The sequence below is a fragment of the Muscardinus avellanarius genome, assembly GCF_963383645.1.
Source record: "Muscardinus avellanarius genome assembly, chromosome: 16".
Taxonomy (NCBI): Eukaryota; Metazoa; Chordata; class Mammalia; order Rodentia; family Gliridae; genus Muscardinus; species Muscardinus avellanarius.
Genome location: NC_137802.1, coordinates 73453819 through 73475914, shown reverse-complemented (window position 1 = coordinate 73475914; position 22096 = coordinate 73453819). Strand labels below are relative to the sequence as shown.

At 61.0% G+C, this 22096-nt stretch overlaps 1 protein-coding gene and 1 long non-coding RNA gene across 3 annotated transcripts in view; one reads left to right on the top strand and one right to left on the bottom strand.

Moving 5' to 3' along the window:
• Positions 1-10611, bottom strand: part of BAHCC1 (BAH domain and coiled-coil containing 1) — a gene marked incomplete at both ends in the record, with an annotated part of 60894 nt that extends 50283 nt beyond the window's left edge. For both annotated transcript variants that reach the window (XM_080712547.1, XM_080712546.1), the window contains one exon: positions 10445-10611. In XM_080712547.1, the coding sequence (XP_080568673.1) occupies positions 10445-10611 (167 nt within the window). The remainder of the gene's footprint in view (positions 1-10444) is intronic.
• A 4961-nt stretch (positions 10612-15572) lies between these two features.
• Positions 15573-21044, top strand: LOC308274714. The gene is made up of 3 exons (XR_013961698.1): positions 15573-15618; positions 16404-16494; positions 21031-21044. It is a non-coding gene; the product is annotated as an uncharacterized lncRNA (long non-coding RNA).
• The last annotated feature ends 1052 nt before the right edge of the window (positions 21045-22096 follow it).

The window sequence follows — 22096 nt, the reverse complement described above, 5'->3', positions numbered from 1 at the left end:
CCAGCCAGGGGGGGAGGGAGTGCTCTAGCCCAGGCTCAGCCCACCCTGAGGGAGGCCGCTGGAGGCTCCAGGCAGCTCTTAGCCCCCAGCCCCTCAGCGCCCCCCTGCAGGCCAAAATTCAGATGAGAGATTGGCTCCAGAAGCTACACGCAGCCCTGACATGCTAATGGGTGTGCACAGACCATGCCCTCCTGGGACACAGAGGAACCCAGGCTTGACTGACAGCCTCCTCGGGTCTGGGGACACAGGGCAGTCCCTGCTCCCCTGCTCCAGGGTCCTATCTCAGGCCAGCAGCTTCTGCTGCTGGGAGGTCCCCTGAGTACTAGAGCCAGTGGACCAGGCAATTCCTGAAGGGCCTCCACAACCTGGCTCTCCTGCACTGCTGGGGGCTCCAGGGCCCGTAGGCTGATCCCCACCCCAGGACAGCACCCCCACCCCGTGACAGTCGCATCAAACTTGCTCCGCATCCTAAGGTGAAGGTGGAGGGTGGCCGGGTGGCTGGGCCCTGGTATGGGGTGTACAAGAAAGGACCCAAGTTTCTTAGTTCTGAGGTTGGGTTGAGACACTAAGCTTCACAGCCTGAAGGCAGTCACCAAGGGGAGGGCTGTGGGCCCAGAGGAGGCCCCCCACCCCGGGCCCCTGCCTGTCCGTTACTCCCCCACCCCCCAGGCCTCTGGGTGGTGCAGGGCCACGGTGTGTCCAGCGGAGGTCCAGCCAGCTGGGGGGAGCTCCAGACCCCAGATAACAGGAGAGGCCAGCGAAGCCGTGCGGGGAGGCGCCGGTGCTAGACTGTGCCCAGGTCCCACGGGCTCTCCGCTGGAGCGGGCTGGTAGCTCATTTTAGAGCGGGAGACTGAGACTCGGGGGGACATGCACACTGAGCCGGGCCAGGCGCCGTGCGGAGCTCCTGGGGGGAGGGCCTGGGTCCCCACTACCCGCTTGCACAAAGATGTCAGCGCATGCTGCGCACACAGCCCTCTTACAGCCTGACAGGCTTGTCCCCTCCTCCTCTGCCATGTGCAGACATCCACCGGGCCACCCAGGGGAAGGGGTGAGCTCTCTCCCAGGGCCCCTCCTCACCTGCCCGCACCCTGGGACCCACCCACATAGAACCCCACAGGATGGCTGGGAAGCAACCTTGGAGCCCCTGCTGGGCCCCAGCATGAGACAGGCTGGGCACTGCCCCAGCCCTAGCAAGGCTGGGCTCTTGTCACAGCAGCAAGTGGGGCCACTGTCTCTCCAGAGTAGACAGGTCCTCAGCCGCGGGGCCGCGTTACAGCCTGTGTCTCCAGCCACCATGCGAGGCCCCAGCGAGGAGGGCACAGCTCAGTCTGCAGCTGTGGGCTCTGACACTTCTGAGCCTCAAGCTCTGCAGAGAACTGAAAAGGCTTCACAGGCTAAGGGGCTAGCTCATCCCCCAGGTAGCTGGGAACGTGCAGGGGAGGCCCCCAGCAGGAGGGCCCATGTTGTGGCTAGGGGCAGTCCTCTCAATCTTTTTTTTTTTTTTTGGTACTAGGAATTGAACCCAGGGATGTTCTACCTTCGAGCTACACCCCCAAGCCCTTTTTTACTTTTTGTGATATAGGAATGAAACTAGGGACATTCAATCTCCAAGCTACACCCCCAGCCCAACTTTTATTCTTTTTTATTTTGAAACAGGGTCTCGCTAAGTTGCAGAGGGCCTAAGTAGCTGAGGCTGGCTGCAATCCTGTGATCCCTCTGTCTCAGCCTCCAGAGTAGAGATCACAAGCATGTGCCACCACGCCCGGCTTTATTGATTTGTGTGTGTGTGTGTGTGTGTGTGTGTGTGTGTGTGTGTGTGTGTATGGTGCTGGGGATTGAACCTAGGGGCATTCTACCTCTGAGCTACACCCCCAGCCCCATTTTTTATTCTTCATTTTGAAACAGGGTCTCACTGAGTTGCAAAGGGCCTCTCTAAGTAGCTGAGGCTGTCTCCTATCTCAACCTCCTGAATGCTGGGATTACAAGTGTGCGCCACCACGCCCACTAGGCTAACACACACTGCATTTAGAAGCTGCCCAAGCTGGGCATGGTGACACACGCTTGTAATCCCCGTGCTTGGGAGGCTGAGACAGGAGGATCGCACAGGTTCGAAGCCAGCCTCAGCTACTTAGTGAGGCTCTCAGCAACTTAGTGAGATCCTGTTTCCAAATAAAGCATAAAATAGGTCTGGGAGTATAGCCTGGAGGTAGAAAAGCCCCTGGGTTCCACCCCTGCCCAACAGGGAGGGTTGGGGGTTGTGGCCGGGGAGGGGTGGGCGAGGGAAGCGGAGATGCTATCTGGGGGCCAGATGAGGTGGGCGCAGGTGGCAGAACGTGGCGCAGCCCAGGCGGGGGCTTTCAGGGACAACTGAACGAGGACGGGCGGGTCGTGGAGGTGGCCGCACAGCGCTGGCCGGGCAGAGAGGGCGGGCTTGCAGTGTGCGCTGGGACTGAACTCCACTTGGGAACGCTCCACACAGCACAGGAGCTCAGAAGGAACGAGGCCAGGCTTAGTGGGAGCCACAGCGGGCTCCTCAGCACACGCAATGGGAGGAGGGCGGCCTATCCTGAGCACGGCGCCCACCCGGAGGCCTGGGTTGTGCCCCGAGGCTCATGGGACCTGAGGGTCTGCTCCTTTCTGCGGGTGCCTGGAGCCAAAGGACGGCAGGAGACTGACGAGGGCACCCCGGAGGGACAGGCTACAGTCTCATGGCTGGGCGACTGCTCTGCCAGGGCTGTGGGAAGGCCTCCCCGGAGGCCCGCGAGCCAGCGCAGGGGAGTGCGTGCCGGTGCAGGTGCACGCTGCCAACTCGACCCAGGGGATGTGGCAGCCAGGCCCACTGGGGTGCCCGTCAGGGATATGGGGGCCTCTGCCCTCTGAAGGGGACAGAACTCGGCCACCTGCAGGGCCAGGAAACCCCTGCCCAGCCTGGGGGCTCCTTCCCCACACCCCCCCGGGCTTTTGCCTCGTGTGTGTGTGTGTGTGTGTGTGTGTGTGTGTGTGTGTCTGTCTGTCTGTCTGTGTGTGTTACACTGAGGACTAAATTAAGGTATTTGATCTGTGAGCTCTACCCCATCCCTTCTCATTTTTATTTTGAAGTAGCATCTCATTAGGTTGCCGAATGTCTCGCTAAGTTGCGGAAGCTGGGCTGGACCGCAATCTTCCTATGTCACCCTCTCAAGTACCAGGATCGAGGGTGTGTGCCCCACACCCGTCGGTCCCCTGAGTTCCGGGTTCAGCTATCCGGGTCTGCTTACTTCAGCCTGGCCCTTTCTCCCCAAATCCACTGGCCCTTGGCCTATCTAGCTCCCGTCCCAGCACACGAGTCTTCAGGGACTCCGCTCGTCTGGCTCTGGAATGGAGGGTCTATATTGCCCCATCCCGAAGTCCCCAGCAGAAGGATAGGGAAGCACAGCCAAGACCGCCCCCACCAGTACAACAGCAAGCCAGTGCATTTCTTATTTAATATGGTTAAAACCGGGGGAGGGGAGTGGTGCACACTCGTAGTCCCAGGACTTGGGAGGCTGAGGCAGGAGGGATAGCAGGTTCGAGGCCAGCCTCAGCAATTTAGCAAGACCCTCAGCAACTTAGTGAGACACTGCTTCAACATTTTAAAAAAGAATAAAATAAGCCAGGCGTGGTGGCGCACGCTTGTAATCCCAGCATTTGGGATGGTGAGACCGGACGATAGTGGTTCAAGGACAGCCTCAGCTACTTAGTGAGGCCCTCTGCAACTCAGTGAGCCCTGTATCAAAATAAAGAATTTTTAAAAAATAGGGCTGGGAGTGTAGCTTGGAGGTGGAATGCCCCTGGGTCCCACCCCTAGTACTGCAAAAAAATAAAATAAAAATAAATAAAATAGGGCTGGGAGTATTGATCAGAGGTAAAACATCCCTGGATTTAATACCCAGTAACTCAAAAAAAAAAAAAAAGAATAAAATAAAAAAGGGCTGGGGATGTGCATTGGAGGTAGGATACCCCTGGGTTCCATTACTAGAAACAAAAAGGAAAAAACAAAACAAAGAAACAACAATAAACAACACACACGCACATACGCACACACAGAATAGAAGCAGGACACGAAGCGCTCCTTTCGGGCAGAGTACCCCAAAGAAAGCACCATCCCAGTGCCAGCTCTCGCTTGAGGACCCTAGTCTCTGCCCAGAGGCCTCTAGTGGAGGCACACACCTCCTCTGCTGCCCTCCCTCATTTCTGGAATTTTCCTCTAGAAAAGCAAGTCCCTGCCACGAGCTGGGGAGGGTCTGCTTCCTACACCCTTCTGGTCCCAGGTGCACAGCGCGCCCTCCACCAACGCATGCGCAAGAAGGTGCCACACCCCGGCCGGCCTCGAGGTCTTTCAGTGTAAAGACACTGGAGTCTTTGTCGGGGGCAGGGAGACCGCAGAGGCAGCAGGAGCCCAACTGGCCAGTTTACTCTCCCCGGGACAGAACAACGAAGGAAATGTGGTAGCCAGTCCAATGTGGAACCTCATCGCGTGGGCAGCTGCGGCAAGGGCCTGCGGACGCCAGCCCCACCAGGCCCAAGGCCCACCGCAGCGCCGGCACCAGCTTTGTAAGCAGGGCTTGGGTGCCCCTGCCCAGCGCCCACCCGTCCCCAGAGCCCGTGATGGCAGCTGCTTGAGGGGCCGTGGGAGGCAGTGGTATTATATATTACTACAAACAGGGGCAGCCCACTGACAAATAGGCCTGCGTGATCTAAACGGTATATTATCCCATAAAAACGTCAGCGGGCAAAGCGCTGGAGCCAAAGCGGAGCCGTCCCACGCCGGAGGCCCTTTGAGGCTGCGTCCTCCCCGACAGGGCCAGGCTGTGGGGCGACGCTCGTCTAGATTTTGCTTTTGGCCTGTTAAACCTTGTCTACGGTGGGAGAAGACGAGGTCCCAGGAGTTAACGAGGAATCCCAGGGGAGCCGTTCCCCAGTGAGTGAGAGGTGCCACCCTGCACCTATCTGCCAAACAGACGGGGCACGTGCTTGGCCACCCCGAAGCCCAGCACAGCATGTCTGCCAAGTAACAAGACGCAGCACGCTCTGCGCTGGGCAGGCCGCCTCTCCTCCAGGCCGGAGGTCAGGGACCTCCAAGGGCACAGGTGAGGAAGAGCCAGCCTTCCTCCCAAGGGGCTGGGGATGGTTTCTTTTGGGAAATCTCCACAAGGTATTCTTAGAGATGCTGGTACGGAGGCAGGCAGCTACTTGGGTTTGAGGATGTTGGAGGAAGCGGCCCAAAGGCCAGGAAGCATCTTCTCCAGGGAATCCCTAGGCAGGGAACCCAGGTGGAGCCCTGAACCACTCCCACCGGCCAGCTGGTGCCTCAGAGAATGCCATTCAGAAGGAGGGCACAAGGCGCAGGCTGAGCTCGGGGAGCTCCTGGCCTCTCTCTCTGGGAACTCTGGCCTAGACAATCTGGCAGCTGCTGCTTTAGGGTCTGGGATGGAGGAGTGGCTCACTGCTCGGGGCCTCTATTCAGATATTTATGGTAGAGAGGAAGGCCGGTGGGGCCCCGGAGGAGGAAGGGCTAGGGGGGTGCTGGGGGTGAGGACCAAGGCCCTTCCGCCTGCCAGAAAGCCCTTATTCCCAGCAGCACTGGCCGGTCTCTGTGCTTGGGAATTCCCAGAGCAGGGACAAGGGCTGTCCCAGGCTCGGACCCTGGAGCTAGACCAAAGCATTCTGGGAAGTGTAGTCCTTAGGGAGTGGGGAGGGCCAGCCTGGGTATTTAGCGAGGGAGAGAGAGCAAAGGGGCCCAGTCTCCAGAGTGGAAGCGTAGACTCCCTGGGAAAGAGCTACATTTAAATGCAGAGCATCTCACTGTGGCCTTTCTGGGCGAGAAGTACCGGTGACCCATCTTACTTTGTGGGGAGACCTGAGAAGTGCCCAGAGAGGAGGGATCCTGACCCCACTGCCCAGGTCAGAGAAGCATCAGATGCCCCCATCCTCCTCCCAGACACCAGGAGAGAGGGAAGTGCGCTCCGTGTGGGCGCTGGCGGCCTCGGTGCATCCCGGGGCTCCCACATTATTTATGCTCGCAGCCCGCTCTGATGACATATGCGAGTTGACAGTGAACATCCTATCAACTTGCTGGAGTGTATCTTGATTGTTAAAACACACTCTTAAAGGTGTACAATCATTTATCAAATTAAAATAGCCGCGGCTTGCCTCTTCCTCTTCCGTCTTCCTGGACGTACCCCCAGCGGCCTTCCTCCTCCTCTGGCCTCCTGGGCGTCCTGCCCCACTACTGGGCCCTGCCCCGCAGGGGCAGATGCCCGGCTGCCAGGGACCCCGGCCTCAGCACCCCTCCCACGCCGCCCCAGGCCAGGGCAAGCCCACTAATCGCCAAGAAGTGACAAACGCCAGAAGCCCCACCAATTAAATTTAAACTCATGCAAAGCTCAGTGGCTAGTAAATTATTATTTTTATTAGCTTGAACCAAGTTCCCGTAAGAGAGAAAGTCAACGTGCTCCCATGAATGGCTCTTGTATAATTTATTTAACTCTGTGCTCTTTGCCAAAGCCTGGAATATTTTTAGCTCTTTCTGTTGTTGGGTTTGGCTTTTTTATGTGTGTTTCTGAAGGGTATTTTTAGCCTCACCCCTGTTATTCTGACAAGCTCCTATGCGTTCGTCCTGTCTGTGCGGGCTGTTGAACCCTGTCTCGCAGGGAGATGAGGGAGATTTCTAAGAATAGCCGGGGCGTGTTTGGGGGTGCGCTGCTTTCCAGGGGAGCCGGCCACGTGCGCGCTGCCACTCCCGGCCTCGAGCACTAATTTGCCTCGTTGCTCACATGACCTGGATATTCCTGTAGAAAACTCGGTGTCTCCTGTTAGGAATCATCAGACATGGTGGCAGCACAGCCCCACTGAGAAAAAGCCCACATTCCAAAAACGGCTCGGCGGGGCGGGCGCCCAGCCGCGGTCCACCCGGCCACCAGATTCCCGGATTCCCGCGGCTGGCCGGCCGTGGCGGCAGCTTTGATGTCTGGCAATGTCACTTAGGAGCCGGGTGGGTAGAGGCTTCGGAAAGTAACCCTTTTCACACCTACTTAGTGTTGGTAACTGCTGCAGAGACACTCCACCGTGTCACGGAGTTAATGAGGTATTTACGAAAATGTATTTCTTTTCCTTTACCAAAAAAAAAAAAAATCTACATAATGAGGGAGGGGAACCTTGATGGTGTCTTTTCATACTAGGAAATTACCTCTCTTTTCTCTCTCTCTTTCTCTACAGGGCTAGGCAGGGGGTTGGGTGGTCTTTATTTATTTATTTGTATTTGAAATGGGCTGCCCACAACACTGTCAGTGGTTGGCGGCGCTCCCACCAAAAGCAGCCCCAGCCCCGGGCACCTGGCTGGGCAATTCACATCCCAAAGACTAGAGAAGGGGTGGGTGGGGAATCCAAGGAGACCCCTCGAATCCAGACAAGCCACAGCCGAGTGCAGGCACTCCCACCCCAGCCCGCCCCAGGGATGCTCAGAGGACGGAGGGGGGAGGCTCCTTGGTTCAGCAGGACCAGGTCAGAAGCCGCCCCAGGGAGGGGGAGGGGCAGGCACGCCAGTCCCTCTGGGCTTCTCCCAAGCCAGGGCCGCCCCTTGATTAAACAGCTCCGCCGAGCGGGCGCTGGGGCGAGGTCCCCAATCGCTCCAGGCAGTAGCGCTGATGAGAAATCTTAGGTTGGTTCTTGTTGATTTTCCTTTTTTTTTTTTCCCTTTACCCCCCTCCCCAGATTTCACAGCTTTGCCTCCGGACCATCTGTATTAGAGACAAAATCTAACACTGCACTAAAAATAATGGTTCCAAACATTTTAATTGCACCTCTCGGTGACAAGGTTACTAGAACGGCACTTTACCATAAAACCCTACAGCCGGAGAATAGCTACCAGCACTTTCAGTTTTGGAATAACAATGGAAGAAGCCCCGGAGCCCAGTGTCCCCTTTGGGGTCCCAAAGGCGAACACTGAAAGCTCTGGGTTGGAATGAAGTGGGGCGCCGGCCCAGAGAGACCCCCAGCCAGCCGGGTGGCCCTGCCAGGCAGGCAGAGGGAGCGCAGCGGAGCTGGGGTCAGAGGCAGCAGCTCCCAGGAAGCCGGGCGCCGTCCCCCACGGCTGCAGCCTCTTGGGCGGTGGGAGCCAGGCGTGCCTCCCGGCAGTCTGGGGAGGGCAGCGGGCTGGGCCGCGGTGGCTTTGGCCTGGGAGCCACGGAGCCAAGAGTAGGAATGGGCCCGTCCACAGAAATGGAGATGGAGAAGTCCGCCACACTGGCCATTTGGAAATCCGCACAGGGGACGCAAAACCTATTGTTTAACTTCATTACAGTTTTTTCTTTCTAAACTAGACGCTAGATAGACACAGACTAAAGCAAAGGGATTCCGGATATGACTTCTTTTTAAAAAAAAAAAATACACGTTACTAAGATTCTTAAAACTAACAGAACACCCTGGCCTCAGCAACTGCAAACTGCAAAAGGCTTCATTCAAGCCGTGCGCACGCAGCGGGTACGGCTCCCATCACAAATGCTCTCCAAGTACAATAGATCCCTCCGGTCCTGGGGGGACTGGGCCTCCAGGAGCGGGGACACGTGGCCCTCCGGCCCCAGAGAAGAGCCCTCTAGGGCCCCGGTGCACTGGGGAGGCAGGAGGGCTTGGGGTCCAGTAACAGCAACGCAGGACACAGGCCCAGCCGGGCGCGATCTCTCACAGCCCCCGTGGCCTGCACTCTGAGGACCACGCGGCCAAACTTAGCATGGGCAAGACAAAGGTCCAGGCCGCCCCACCCCCACGTTCCACCTGACCGAGTATCACCCACACCTGGAAATAAGGCAGGAAGGGGAAATGGCGGCTAAGAACCAGATGGGCTGTGGGCAGGCGGGTGGGTACGGAGGCAGCAGTGACCCCAGGATGGGGGTACAGCTGGGCCTCCCCAGGGGGCACGGGCCCGGCCAATCTGGGCACCACTGTGAAAGTCTGAGCGCAGGGGGCTGTTGTCTCGGTGGTGCGGTGACCTGTCAGGCGAAAGGGCACAGCTTATTAGAGGGGGAGGGCAGAGGCTCCTTCCCCATCCCCCAGGCTAAGACAGCCTTCCCAACCCCAGCAGGGGCCACAGCCAGCAGCCAGAAACGCAAGCCAGAGGGAAGCTGGGAGACTGTCCCAGGGGTCACCACCGATCCCCTCCCCAGCTGCCCCGCTGGGGCCTGAGCTGGGTGGGCAGCATCGCAGCACAAGGGCGGGAAAAGACACTTAATAACCGCAGGGACAGCAGGAAGAGATATTTTTAAATCACCAATTGCTCAGGCAAGGACTTTTCTCTTTCTCTTTCCAGTTATAAATCAGGAGACAGAAGAAGGAAAGGAGGGAAAGGAAGAAAGAGGGAAGAGGAGCCCCGGCCAGGGAGGGGCAGCGTGTTGGAGGACTGACTCGGGGAAGCCGCGGGCAGAGCGGGGCTGACCCGTCGGGGCTGGGTGCCCACTGGCTGCTCAATGTCCTCCTGCTCTGAACGCTGCAAGCCGTTACTAATTAAGCAATTGTGTGTGTGTGTGTGTGTGTGTGTGTGTGTGTGTGTGAGTGCGGGCGTGTTTTAAGGAAATGTATGCTTTTCTTTTTGACTGGCCTCCCTTCCAAAGACATTTTCCCTTTTCCCTCCTAGCCCAGCCTCTGCCATCCTTTTTAATCCACACACTAATTGTAATCCCATTAAAGCAGATATAATTTTATTAGTATTCACAGTTCATCAAGCTAGCAATAATAACTGTTACTGCCAATTTTTTTTTTAAAAAGCAGCAAACAACATTTCTGACGTTGTGAACAAACTGTAAACAAAACCTAGCCGACCTGCCTGGTGACCCAGCAGGTCCCACCGTAGCCGCTCGGCTCCCCGGGGCTGCGAGAAGCGGTCGGCCGGCGACCCGGGTGGGGGGGGAAGGGGGCCAGGAGCCCCCACGCCCTGCGGCGCCATACTGGGCTCCGGAGATTGGGGGGGGGGTCGACTCGGCCCCGGGAAGACCCTCGGGGTGGGGGCTGCAGCGCGGGCGGCGGGCCCAGCCTCCGCGGCGCGGCCCCGGGCTCCCTCCTCTGGACGCACTCGCCTGCACCGAAATCCCGGCGCCGCCGCGGCCCGCCCTCCCGCCGGCGGCGTGCGCTGCGGCTGGACACCGGGCGCTGGTCAGGCCGGCTGCCGCCCCGCGAGCCCGTCTCGCCCTGACGCTGGGCTCGGTGTAGGCGCAGCATTCCCCGGCGCGGGCTCCGGGCGGCCGCGGTCCCCGGGGCGCGGTGCAGAGGAGGGCTCCGGCGGCGCGGGGCTGTGCGGGCGCGGGGCGCGAGGGCGGCCATCGCCATCGCCATCGCCACCGCCATCGCCATCGCCATCGCCATCGCCACCGCCATCGCCACCGCCGTCGCCGGCGGCGCGGTGGACCCGCAGCGCGGCGCGGCCCGTCGGGCACTGACCTGTGTGCGAAGCCATGGGCAGCGGCGACGCGAAGTACTTCCCGGGCTGGAAGTGCGCGGGGGGCTGCGCGGGCGCGGCCGGGGCCAGGCGGGCGGCGCGGGGGCCCAGGCTGCCGCGCTCCGGCAGCAGATGCGGCGGCGGCGCGAAGTCGCGGCCATCCATGCCGGCCCGGGCCCCGGCCCCGGCCCGCCGCCGCCGCCGCCGCCTCCCGGGAGCAGCGCGGCCGGGGCCCGGGGGCTGCGGGGCGCGCGGGCGGCGCGCGGGGGGCGCGGGGGCGGCGGCCGGGGTCCGCGGCGGCGGCGGCGGCCTTCAGCACGCGGGCGGGCTGGGCTCCTCGGCGGGCGGCCGCGCCCCGAGCCGGCGGCCGCCGTGCAGGTCCATGGTCTGCAAAGGCAAGCAGAGGAAACGCGTGACTCGGGGGCTCGGGGCCGGGGTCCCCGCCTGCGCGCCCCCCACCCGGCCGGCCACCCGTGCCGGCCCCGCACACACGCACCGGCCTGCCGGACCCGACCCGGCCGGGCCCGCGCCGCTGCCCCTCGGCGTCCCCGCGGGGCCCTGCGGCTAGGGCGCCGAGTCGAAGGCGCTGCTGGCTTCGCCGGGTGATAAAACCCCAAATCTGCGAAGCCATCACGCACACTCGCGCGCACACACACACACACTCGCGCACACACACTTGCACGCACACCCTCTCCCCTCCCCCGCTGCCCAAAGGTGTCTCGGAGGCGAGGGCCCGGGGTCCACGCTCTCTTTTTCTCCTCTCCCCGGTCATTCTGAGGTCCAGCTTTTACTGCATTCCGCTTAACCGAATAACCATGCTAATTAAGCGAGTAATTTTATTGATTGTAACTCAAGAGTTTTTTTTTTATAACCTTCCTTTTCTCTCCTCTCCCATCCCCCCCATGAGCCTTTCAGTCCATTCTTTTGAATCTGTCCCTCCCCCCCAGCCCCAACGGGACCTGATTCCGCCCCCCAGCACCGTGCCAGGACCCCAAGCCGGCTCCCCGGAGCCCAGGGGACCCGCAAGGCCTCTGGCATCACCTGGGCCGCCACGCCGCAGTGCCCGGCCTGCTGTCCCTGAGCCGGGAGCTTCCTGGCGAGGCTGGAACAATCACCCCGCCCCCCAATCAAATTTGCCCAGGATCTTCCTCTGCGGATTGGGGGCTTGAGGGGGGGGCGCTTTGAGAGTCAGAAATTGTTCTCCATTAGCCTCCCAAATCGGCCACGACGTTTCTCCATTCAGCGCCGGCCGGGGATGGGAGGCTAAGGCTGGTCTCCGCATGGCCAGGCAGCCTGGAGATGTGGATCTGCAGCAGCCACCCGGCCACGGAGCCCGAGCCTGGGCCTAGCCGGGCGCAGCCTTCAGCCCCCCCCCCCAAACCGCAGTCCCGGACCGCTACCGTCTGTCCACCCACCCCACCTCCTGCGGAGAGACTAAAACTGACCCTCACCTCCTTTCTCTTCCACCCCACCCGCCCGAGAAGTGTCCACTCCCAGGCGAAACTGGGGACGATTCAGAGTCCAAAGGTTGCTAGCAGCAGAGCAGGCGGCATAGCTGACCACCTCCGAGCTCCGGCCACGCAGGGCCTTCTTCATTTCTCCTGCTTCTCCTTATTTCTCAAGCATGCTTTGTTCGACTCTGGCATTGCTTTCTAATTGTGAACTTTGCAGAAAACCTCGTGGTTGTTTTTTTTTTTTTTTAAGCTGTCCCACCGTGACAACAAAGCGATTAAGATGTTTCCCATTTCGTAAATACCATTTTAAATTGCTATATTTTATGCTCCGGGTTCTACAACGTCTTATTTGCACACTATTTTGCGTCTGATTTAATCTATAACCGAAAACATAATGTATTAAGTGAATACATATTTGCTCAGCTGATAAGCTTTTTAATATTTATTCGGAGTGCTTTTTGCATTGTAAATAAACGGGACGACACAAAGAGTTCCCTTTGTCTCGAAACTGCATACAAAGGGGTTTGGGGCTCGCTTCCCTCTGGGGATCGCCACGCTCCCCGGGTCCAACAAACAGCTCGGCTCGCCGCGGCGCGGGCCTGCCTGCGAGCGCCAGGCCGCGGCGGGGGGCGCGGGGCCCGGGGCCGCCGCCCGGGGTCAGAGGAGGGGCCGCCCGGAGCCGGCGCCCCCCAGCCCGGGCCGCGCCGCTGGAGCCCGAGGGCGCCGGGCGGGACAAAGAGAAAGAAGGAGGGGAGGCGGCCGGGAGCCGCGGCTGCAAGGCGCCGAGGCCGACGCGCCGGGGAGCGCGGAGCCGGGCTCTGCCCGGTGGGCGTCTCTCCCCCCGTAGGAATTGCAAAGTTGCGGCGCGGGAGCCAGCTGCCCGCGGTTCTCGGGACGCGGGCTCCGCACCGCGCCAGGGTGGCGCCCGGCCCCGGCCCGCTGGACCTCTACGCCGACGCGGGCTCGGGCGGGCCGGAGGGGCTCCCCTTCGCGCCCCTCTCCCGGGGCCGGGCTGGGGCCGGGCTGGGGAGCCGCCGCGGCCGATCGGAGCCCCGGGGGCCGAGCCCGGACAGGCCGCCGCCGCCGCCGCCCCAGGGGGGGCCGGAGCCCGGCGCCCGGCCGGCCGCAGGGGGCCCGGCCCGGGGGTCTCCGGCGAGGGCGCGCGCCCGGCTCCGCCTCGGCCGCCTCCCCTCCCCAGGGCGGCGGGTGCGACCCCGGGCCGCGGCCCCGTCCCTGGCCAGAGCCGAGGCCCCGAGCCCGGGACCGCAGCTTTTAGGGCTGGCTTTGTGTCCGACTTTGAGGTCTGCAGCCCCGCGCGCACCGGCGCCCCCGCCCCGCTCCGCCAGCCCGGCCCGAGACCCGCTCCCGGCGAAGCGGCCGCGCCCACCCCCCCGGGAGGGGCCCGAGCCCCGCTTCCGCGGGAGCGCAAAAGGTTTTCCCCTGCAATGTTCCGACAGGGATCAGACCCGAGAAAGCGAAACCCAGACGCCTCGCCGACCCCACCCTCCCCCGACCCCGAGCGGCGGCCGCGGCCCCCACCACCCGCCGGCCCCCGAGCGCGGCGGGACGGCAGGACGGCCCCCGGGACGCGAGAGCGAGCGCCGGGGTCCGCTCGGGGTCCGGCCGGCCACCCGCCCGAGCCGCCCGCGGGCTCTCGCCGGACGCAGCCTAACCGCCTCGGTCCTGTCTCGATTATTTATTTCTTAGTGCCGGGTGTCGATCGAGACAACCCGCGCTCAGAGCAAAGCAAGGACGCATTACGGGGAGAATTTTAAACCGATCGATACGATTTTTCAGAGAAAAAAAAAATCGCACTCAAATATATAGTCCATCTTTTTTTTTTTTTAAAGCCTTCTCGACATTCTAACGGATTTTTTTTAAAGGGAAGATATATTATTTCTTAACATCACAGTCCTGAATTTCACTTGCTAAAAAAAATGTAAATTCCCCAAAGCCAAAATAAAAAATAAAATAATAATAAAAATACAAAAACAAAAAAATGAAAGCAATTTCAGTTACTTACTGGAGGCTGTTTCCTGGATACAATTGAATGCAATACAATTAAATCAGTAAATGTGACTTTGTTTTGTATTCCTATTGGTATTTTCAATGTGCTGACTGTTGCACTGTAAAAGCACCGCTTCCACAACAACGACTCTAGCGAGCCCATCCAGAGCGGCTCTCAAACCTGCAGCCCGGCGCGGCGAGCCACGGGCCCTGCATACTAATAAGCTCGTGCCACTCAGCCCCGAGCAGCCCGCGCGCTGATTGGCCGCGCGGCCCTCCGCCGCCGGGAGCTGATGCCACTCATTCGGCGTAAACAGGCCTCCCAATAGGCTGGCGCCGGGCCAGAGAGCTGCCAATCAGGGAGCAGCAGGGCTACTACCAAGCGCAGTGGCGCCTAATTCAAGTTCGGCGACTGCGCAGCTTCTCTGCGCAGATCACCGCTGCTGAATGGGAATGAGGCGGCGCAGGGCGGGAGAGGGAGTCGAGGCGAGTGAGAGCCGGCGTCGGGGCCGAGGCCGAGGCTGCTGCTGCTGCTCCTGAATCCAGAAGGTCTAGCGTTTGGCTTTCGGTGCACAGAATGCCGGAAGAAACACGCCCCTCGAAGCAGATGCCCTCTTCCTACTTGGGATCAGTCGGTGCAGGTAGGCTGGACCTCCGAGCCCAGAGGTCTTCTCCGGCTGCCCAGCCCTTCCGCCACGCCAGGGCCGCCGCCGATCGGACTCCAGACCCGGAGTGCAGGCACGCCGGCTTGGGCGGCGCGAGCTGCAGAGCGCTCCTGGCCCTGTCCTCTCCCCGCCTCAGCCCCGGGGAGACCAGCCCTTCCTCTCCGGCTTTCCATCTCAATTCCATCTTGCCACGGCGCCATTTGTGCCTAGGACAAGGATTACCCTTTCTTCATCTTCTGGGTTTTTAAGAGTTTCACTTGATAACAGGAAGGTGGGTTGTCTGCGTGAAAACTGTTCATAGCATTTCTCGGTGCCGTTTTCCGGCATATTTGCTAAATTCTCACTAGAGGGGAAAACAGACACAGGACTATTGTTTTTAATCAGAATTAAGCCACTTTTAAAATAGCTTGTAAGCAACAAATATCTCACGTAAGATTTTGGTCTCCTCCCCCAAGTGGTATTTATTCCCCAGGATTCGTCTTAGTGCCTTTCTCCGTGTGAAGAAAGAGTCCAACCGACACACACGAATTAGAATTTCTCCACTCTCTCGTTCGCGTCCGGACAGGCAGGAGTTAAACCGAAGCCTGTTGTCTCGTCTCTTTCCCCGCCCCCCCCCCGCCCGCTCCCGGGGGACTGCTGGGATTGGCTGGCACTCCGCCAGCGGGCTGTCAATCACCGAGTGTAAACAAGTCGCTGATTGGCTGTTGTCCAGTCCGCACTGGGCCTCCTGAAAAAAGCAATTACTGGCTCCGCGGTTTCAAGGCTGCCCAAGGCCGCTTGATGAAAGGAGATAAGCTAGGGACTGTTTCCAGGATCCCCGCGGGCCGACCCTGGCAGCCCAGGAGCCGAGGTGCGGCGGAGAGCCCGCGGATCAAAGGAATCCGCAGAGAAAGGGGAAGCGGCCGGTCGGCCGGCCCGGCCTGACCCCCCGCGGGCCGCGATGGCGCGGGGTGGGGGCCGCGGGCCGGCGCCCGGGATTTCCCGCCCGCCGGGCACCGGGCCCCGGCGCGCCCCGCTTCGGGCGGCGCGGCCGGGAGGAGCTGCAGGTAAGCCGGCTCCGCGGAGGCCGGGGACCGGGCACCGGCCCGGACGGTCGGGGCGGTGCCTCGGGGGCGCCGGGGGTCCGACGAGCGCGGGGTGCGTGGCCCGGCGCTGCGGGGCCGCCCCGCACCCCGGACCTGCGAGCCGCGTCCGGCTCCCGCTGCAGGGACGCTTCTCACTTTAAAGCCCCGCGGACAGCACGGAGCGTGCAGAGAGGGACGGACGCCTCGGGCCCGGGGCGCCGCCGACCCCCAGGACCCCGACCCCGGGCCCGCGGGGTGCGCCCCGGGCGGGCGGGGGTCCCGGAGCCTGGCTGCTGGCAGGACCGACCCGCCGCCCGGCCGCGGTGGGTCGCCCGGGGGATCCCGGGAGTGCGGCCCTCCGCCCCGCGCCCCCGGCAGGTCCTCCCGCCGGCGTCCGGGATTCCTCATTTGCTTAGTGGCGGCGTCGGCTCCCAAACGCCGGGCGCCGCGTTTGCCACCCGCGCCGGCCTGCGGGGCGCCCGCCCCGGAGGACCTGGATGCCCCAGCGCCCTGCATCTCCGCCCCGCCTTTGCCGCCCTGGCGTCCACTTAAACCAAGCGGGCTTTCTCTCCCTCTGCTCCTCCTCCTTCCCTCAACACTGTTGCAAACAGTTGTTGCCGCAAATAGCTGCGCGGGGCCTGCTGGAGGCGGGAGGGCTGGCAGCTCCCCGCGCGGGGCCGGGCACGCTCGGCTGGGCTGGCTCTCCGCGTTGGCGCTCTGCGTTGACTCTTCCGTTGTCCAGCGCTAACGAATGTTTTTAATTCTAGAGGAACATACAGGGATGATCTGCCGACTGGCCTTCCGGGGGAGAGGACCAGGAGGGGCAGAGGTCGGAGCGGGGATAATAGACGGAGCCAGGTCAGTCTCAGCTGTAGTGCTCAGGCCTCTGCAGGAGCCTGAAGTGGCCCAAATGAGTGGGTTCTTGGTAGGGCCGGGCCTCCGAAGACCAACCCCCAGGCCACCTGCCTACCAGCCTGGAAGCGGAGGAGCAGTGCCCGATCTTCAGCTCCATCCCTCCCTAGCAGGAGCCGCCCCCCCCCCCCCTTCTGCCAGACACCATTCTGGGTTCCCGCTGGCCTGGAGGAAGACACCCCACATAGTCCCCGACACCTGGGCCTGACCGCGCCCACGCCAACAGCTATGCGCAGTTTTGAGTGTGTGCTCCACTTCTGTGTGCACATTTATGCACATTTAGGAGCTTTCACACATTACCCATGTGTGCACACACCCACGCCAGCCCCTGTGAATCTCACAGAGCAAATCACACTTCCACAGCACGTGTGTACAAAACATGCAGGCAAGGATGCTTCCACGCCACACGCCAGGACACAGGTGCGCACACATGCAGAGACTGCGCCCCAGCCGCAGCCTGTGTCCCCCGGTGCTCCAAATCTGCACCTCTGGACACCCCTCTCCTGCCCCCACAGCCCCAGGACTGGCAGTAGATCTAAGTCTCCCAGCTCCCAAATGGCCGAGGTCCCGTTCTGTCTGAAATTATCAAATCTTTTTTTTAAAATATAAAGGGGTGGGGGTATCAGACGAGGTACATAAAACTGTGACTTAGTCACTGTTCCAAATAAACGCCTGCTTGGGCCGGAGAGCAGCGCTGCTGGGTAATTGTGAGCTGGGCGTCTCCATTGTTCCTGGCCATCAGTCAAAGGGCAAATTAGAGACAATTTCTTGAGAACAAAAATTGACTCTTAATTCTTCCCACCAGGGGCATGAGGGACGGGGCCAGAGGCCAGGCTGGGGGCCAGGGCGCCGCAGGCTGGCATCTGGAGGGGAGCGGGGGACTGGAGCCAGGCTGGGTGCAGGCTCAGGAGGGCTAGGCCTGGGTGGGGGCGGGGCTGGTCCCCAGCACCCTGAACTCCCTCACTGGGAAGGAAGCCATGTCCCACCCCCACGCCAGGAATCCTGCTCCAAAGGCAAGCTCAGGGGTTTAAGAATTTTCATTTTTTTCAAATAAGAGGAGTAAAAGGAAAGTCAACCACAGTTCCCACGAACTGGCCCAGCTGGAGGAGCAGGTCCCGGGTCCCACCCCACCCCAACCCATGAGTGAGGTCCCTAGCCAGCATGGCGGGGCCTTGGCTGGGAACCAGAGGGATGATGTGGGGAAAGCATAGCTCCCTCTCCTCTGGTCCCCCGTGGGACCCCCGTGGTGCCCTTGGGGCTCAGTGTTCTGGGGTCTCGGCCTGGGCTGAGCGGCCTCGTTTTTTGCCAGGTCTGTTGCTTTATGATTTCAGTGCAGTTAGGCAGACCTATCAGGGAGTGGATAGGAGGGTCAGAATGCCCAGATCCCACCGAGAAGGAGACTGCCCCAAAGAACAGCGTTTCCCATCAGGGAGCCTTTATTATTCAGCCGAGCACAGAGGCAGGGGGCAGTCTGGGCTGAGGCCCAAGCCAAGGTGCGGAAGCAGGGACTGGACAGGGGAAGGGAAGAGAAGGAAGGGGCTTCCGGAACCGGGTGGCGTAGGAGGGTCCTCAGGCCCCAGAGCCCAGCCGCACGCCCCTCCCAGGGTGTCTCTCCCGATTGAGCAAGGCGCCCCAGGACCCACTCTGAGCCCTGTGGCCCAGGGGAGGCACGGGTTGCGTTGCCAAGACAGAGCTCAGGGCCTGGCTGTAAGTCTTAAAAAGCAAGGAGGCAGCGGGTGAGACTTTGATGTCAGATAAACAGCTTCCCCAGCTGCCGCCTCCTCCAAGGGGAGTTTAACTTCTGTAGTCACTGGTTTTGTCCAACAGGGGCAGGAGGCTGCCTGGCCCCCTCCCCACGCAGGGAAGGTGCTTGTTAAACCAGAGTCATAATTTGTGGCTAAATATAACCCAGTGCGTTCACACGGAAAGTATAATTCGGGGTGCTCGGTGTATGAGGTTATCAGTGAGGAGCCCCATCTGGGTTAAATTAAAGTGATTTTCATAAAAGGCAGGAGCTTCATTTCTAGGCCTCTCCCTGCCTTTTTATTAGCAAGAAGGACTTTCATGACTACTAAAGGGGACCAAGCTTGGGGGGAAATGCCCAGGACCCCGGCCGAGGAGACATGAAGGGGGGAGGGGCCGAGAGGCTGGAGCTTCCTTGCAAGGGTGATTTGTGGTCCTCCAGGTGCATCTCCCCAGGCAGGGCCAGGCTTCAGGCCCTCGCTACACTTGGCTGTGAAGGGAGGACCGTGGGGTGCCGGGCGTGTTTATAGGGGTCACTGGCAGAGTAGGTCCAAATGGGCCTCCAGGGCCCAGATTCCCCGGCCTGGTCCCTCATTGCCAAATGGGCCAGGGGAGGCTCCAGCTCTCCCCGGGCCCTGGGAGAAGATGCTGGCTGAGCACCAGGGCCTCCTCTAGCTGCTCAGGCAGGGCCCCCCATCGCACCCCAGTTGCTCTGCCATGCCTGACACGGCCCAAGCTTGTGGGACCGCAGCACCGCGCCTCCCTCTCAGACACCCGACCGACCCGCAGGCTAGCTTCCACTGGTCTCCATGATTAGAACCCCCCACACAGAGCACACTCCCCCACCCCAGCACCTGTGCCCCCGCAGAGGCCCTCCTTGGGTAGGGTGCCACCCATCCGGACAGCTCACCACCCCACAGGGTCACAAGGCAGGCCGCTAGATCTCCCATCCCTGCCCCTGAGACAGCCCCCACCTTCCAGCCCTGCACCCCAAGGCCCCTCGCTGGGAAGAAACCTGCTTTGCTTCACCTTTATTTTGGGGAGGGGGGACTTGAGTCATTGGCCTGTTTACCTTCAGCATCTGTAGACCAAAGATAAATGGCGCCTATCAAAGTTCCCACAGAGCAGCCAGGGCCTGCAGCAGCGTACGAAGCCCTCTCTTCCAGTTCCTGGCCAGCCGGCAGCCGCACAACCACCTAACTCCTAGATCCACCTGCCCTGAAGCATGGCGGCTGCCTCTTTTGTTAACAGGACAGCTGACCCCCGTTAAGTTAAAAATCACTCGGTAGACCCGTTTTTCCTTACCTACACAAATACATCTTCTACTCCAGTCTGTGTTGCAGAGCCCAGTTCATAAGCCTGGATCCCCTGCAGGCAGGAATCCCCCAGCCCCAGCCCGGAGGGAAGTCTCCAGGAGGCACCCCAAAAGGAGACTTGCGCATACTTCCTTTTCCAGGAGCAAGCCTCAAGGGCCAGAGGCATCTGCCCTGCGGCCAGCAGCCGGCCCTTCCACTCTCCCCAGTGTGGGCTGAGGCTCCTGGCTCTGGCGCGCTGCCCCCCCCCACACACACACACAGGTCCCCCTGAGTCTGGCTCAGTGTGCTGCCTGGAGTGCAGACACAAGTGGGGGATTTTCTTCCTTGCGGAGTTGGTGTTTTTGTTTTTGTTTTGTTTTTTTAATAGCAGTACTTTTCAATGCAAAAAGCCTTCCAAAGCAGGTGGTACAAAACCAAAGCCCCTACCCCCAAGTCAGAAACAAAAGCGCGGCAGAGGCCGACCCGGGTCCGGAGAAGCGCAGCGCTCACCGCTCACCGAATCGGCGCGGCGCGTCCCTGGCGTCCCTACCTGCTCCCGCGTCGGCCCTGTCCCTGAGAACCAAGAGGCGCCATAATGGCAAATTTATGGCCTGGGCGATGTGCTTCCCTGTCCCACAATGGGGCCCAGTGACATTAAACAGAAAATTGATGAGGAGCGAAACCGAATCTATTCCCGCTCGCTCCGCACGGCTCTCCGGGCCGGAGGAAGAGTGGTCAGCACGCGGTCAGGGCCCCGTCGCGCGCCAAACGGTCCTGCCCCCGAATTCGCCTCCCCATCCACGGGGCCTTGACTCTCGCCCTGAGACCTCTGTCCCTCCACGGCTGCATTCCAGGGCAGTCGCGATCAGGCAGCTGGAGTCACGCTGTCCCGGGGAGTGCGGGTGCACCGCAGCCCTGCTCCTCCCCCAGTCGTGGGGAGCCCACACACACACAAGGCTCCCCACCAATGCAGTGGGACAGGGCAGCCGGACTGACGCGGGGCGCCCGGGGTGGCCAATGGTCCCCTCTGCCCGTGGCTCAGCTCCTCCCAGGACTCAGGGCTAAGCTGGGGGCTTGCTGGGCGCCTCCTGGCCTGGAACCGCCAAGTCGCTGTGTCCTTAAAGGCACCGCGTGCTCCCCTTTGTCCGAGCTGCAGAAAGGTGGGGGGCACTGCATATCACGGGGAAGCATCCCCCACCAGGATCTCTACCCCTGCCCTTTAGGGAGGACCCAGGACCAGCCGGTTCAGACAGCAGCCCACCTGGTGCACCAGGCTTGGATATTTATTTATTTTTGTGGTACTGGGGATGGAACCCAGGGGCATTCTACCTCTGAGCTCCACCCCCAGCCCTATGCTTTATTCTTTATTTTGAAACTGGGTCTCACTGAGTTGCAAAGGCTCTCACTAAGTAGCTGAGGCTGTCCTTGAACCGCCATCCTCCAGTCTCAGCCTCCCGGATGCTCAGATGACAAGCGTGCCCACCGCGCCCGGCTCAGGATTGGGTCTCCTTAGTCCAGTGGATCCCAGCCAAGGACTGCGCTGTCAGCAGGTGGGGCCCAGGGGGAATGAGGGGACCCCAGGCGGCCTCTTCGGGAACCAGAACCCACATACACAAGAACCTGGCTCTTGGATGGGGCTTCAGAGTGCGGCTGTCACGTGGGCCTCTGGGTGCCAGAGCCAGCTCAGACCCTCAAACTCTAGGTGCCTACGGCACAGGTCATGATGGTGGTGTCCATTTTGCAGGTGAGCAGACAACTAAGAATGAATGACTTCCTCCTCCTCAACTGAGGCCTGGGTACTTGGACCTGAATTCCACAAAACCAGGGTGAGGATTGGCAGCCTTGGGATCCCGGCAGCCCCAAGACTCGTGGGCAAGTTACCGGCTCCACGCTGAAGGCCAGGAGCAGAGGTGTGGACCGCCCCAGCGGCCCTCGCGGGGTCCTGACCACAGCATTGGCAGAAGGATGGGCTAGGGCCCCACTGTACCCGGCGGGCCCCACCCCCTCCCAGGGGCGGAGCACAGCTGGGCAGGTCTCTGCTGCTGGGAGGGGCTGGCTGCTCTTACACTGAATCTGGGAGCTAGATTCCAAAAGGTCAGTCAACTTGGCCTGAAACCAGCCAGATTACTTTTAACAGGCTCGATGTGAACCTCCGCTTTCGGTTCAAAAATCAGTTGTGAAACTGCAGGCAGCTTCCACCCAGGGCGGGATGAGCCAGCTGCAGCTGCCTGTCCATTCAGGCAGGACAGTCCCCCCAGGCAGGCCCCTTGTGAATTTCCCGGAGCCCCAGCAGCTGAGCCTGGCCCTGGGGTGGGGGCGGGGGCTCCCGGGATGTCTGACCCGGAGCCTCTGATGTCAAGCCAGCTGGGGGAGGGGACGCAGCTGGGGACAGCAGAGAATGGGGTCCTTGTGCCACTGTTAACAGACCCAGGGCTTCGATGAACACGGCTTTGTCTGCACCCACACCCCGTGGTGACCACGGGACCAGGACGGGGGTCGGCTGGCCTTAC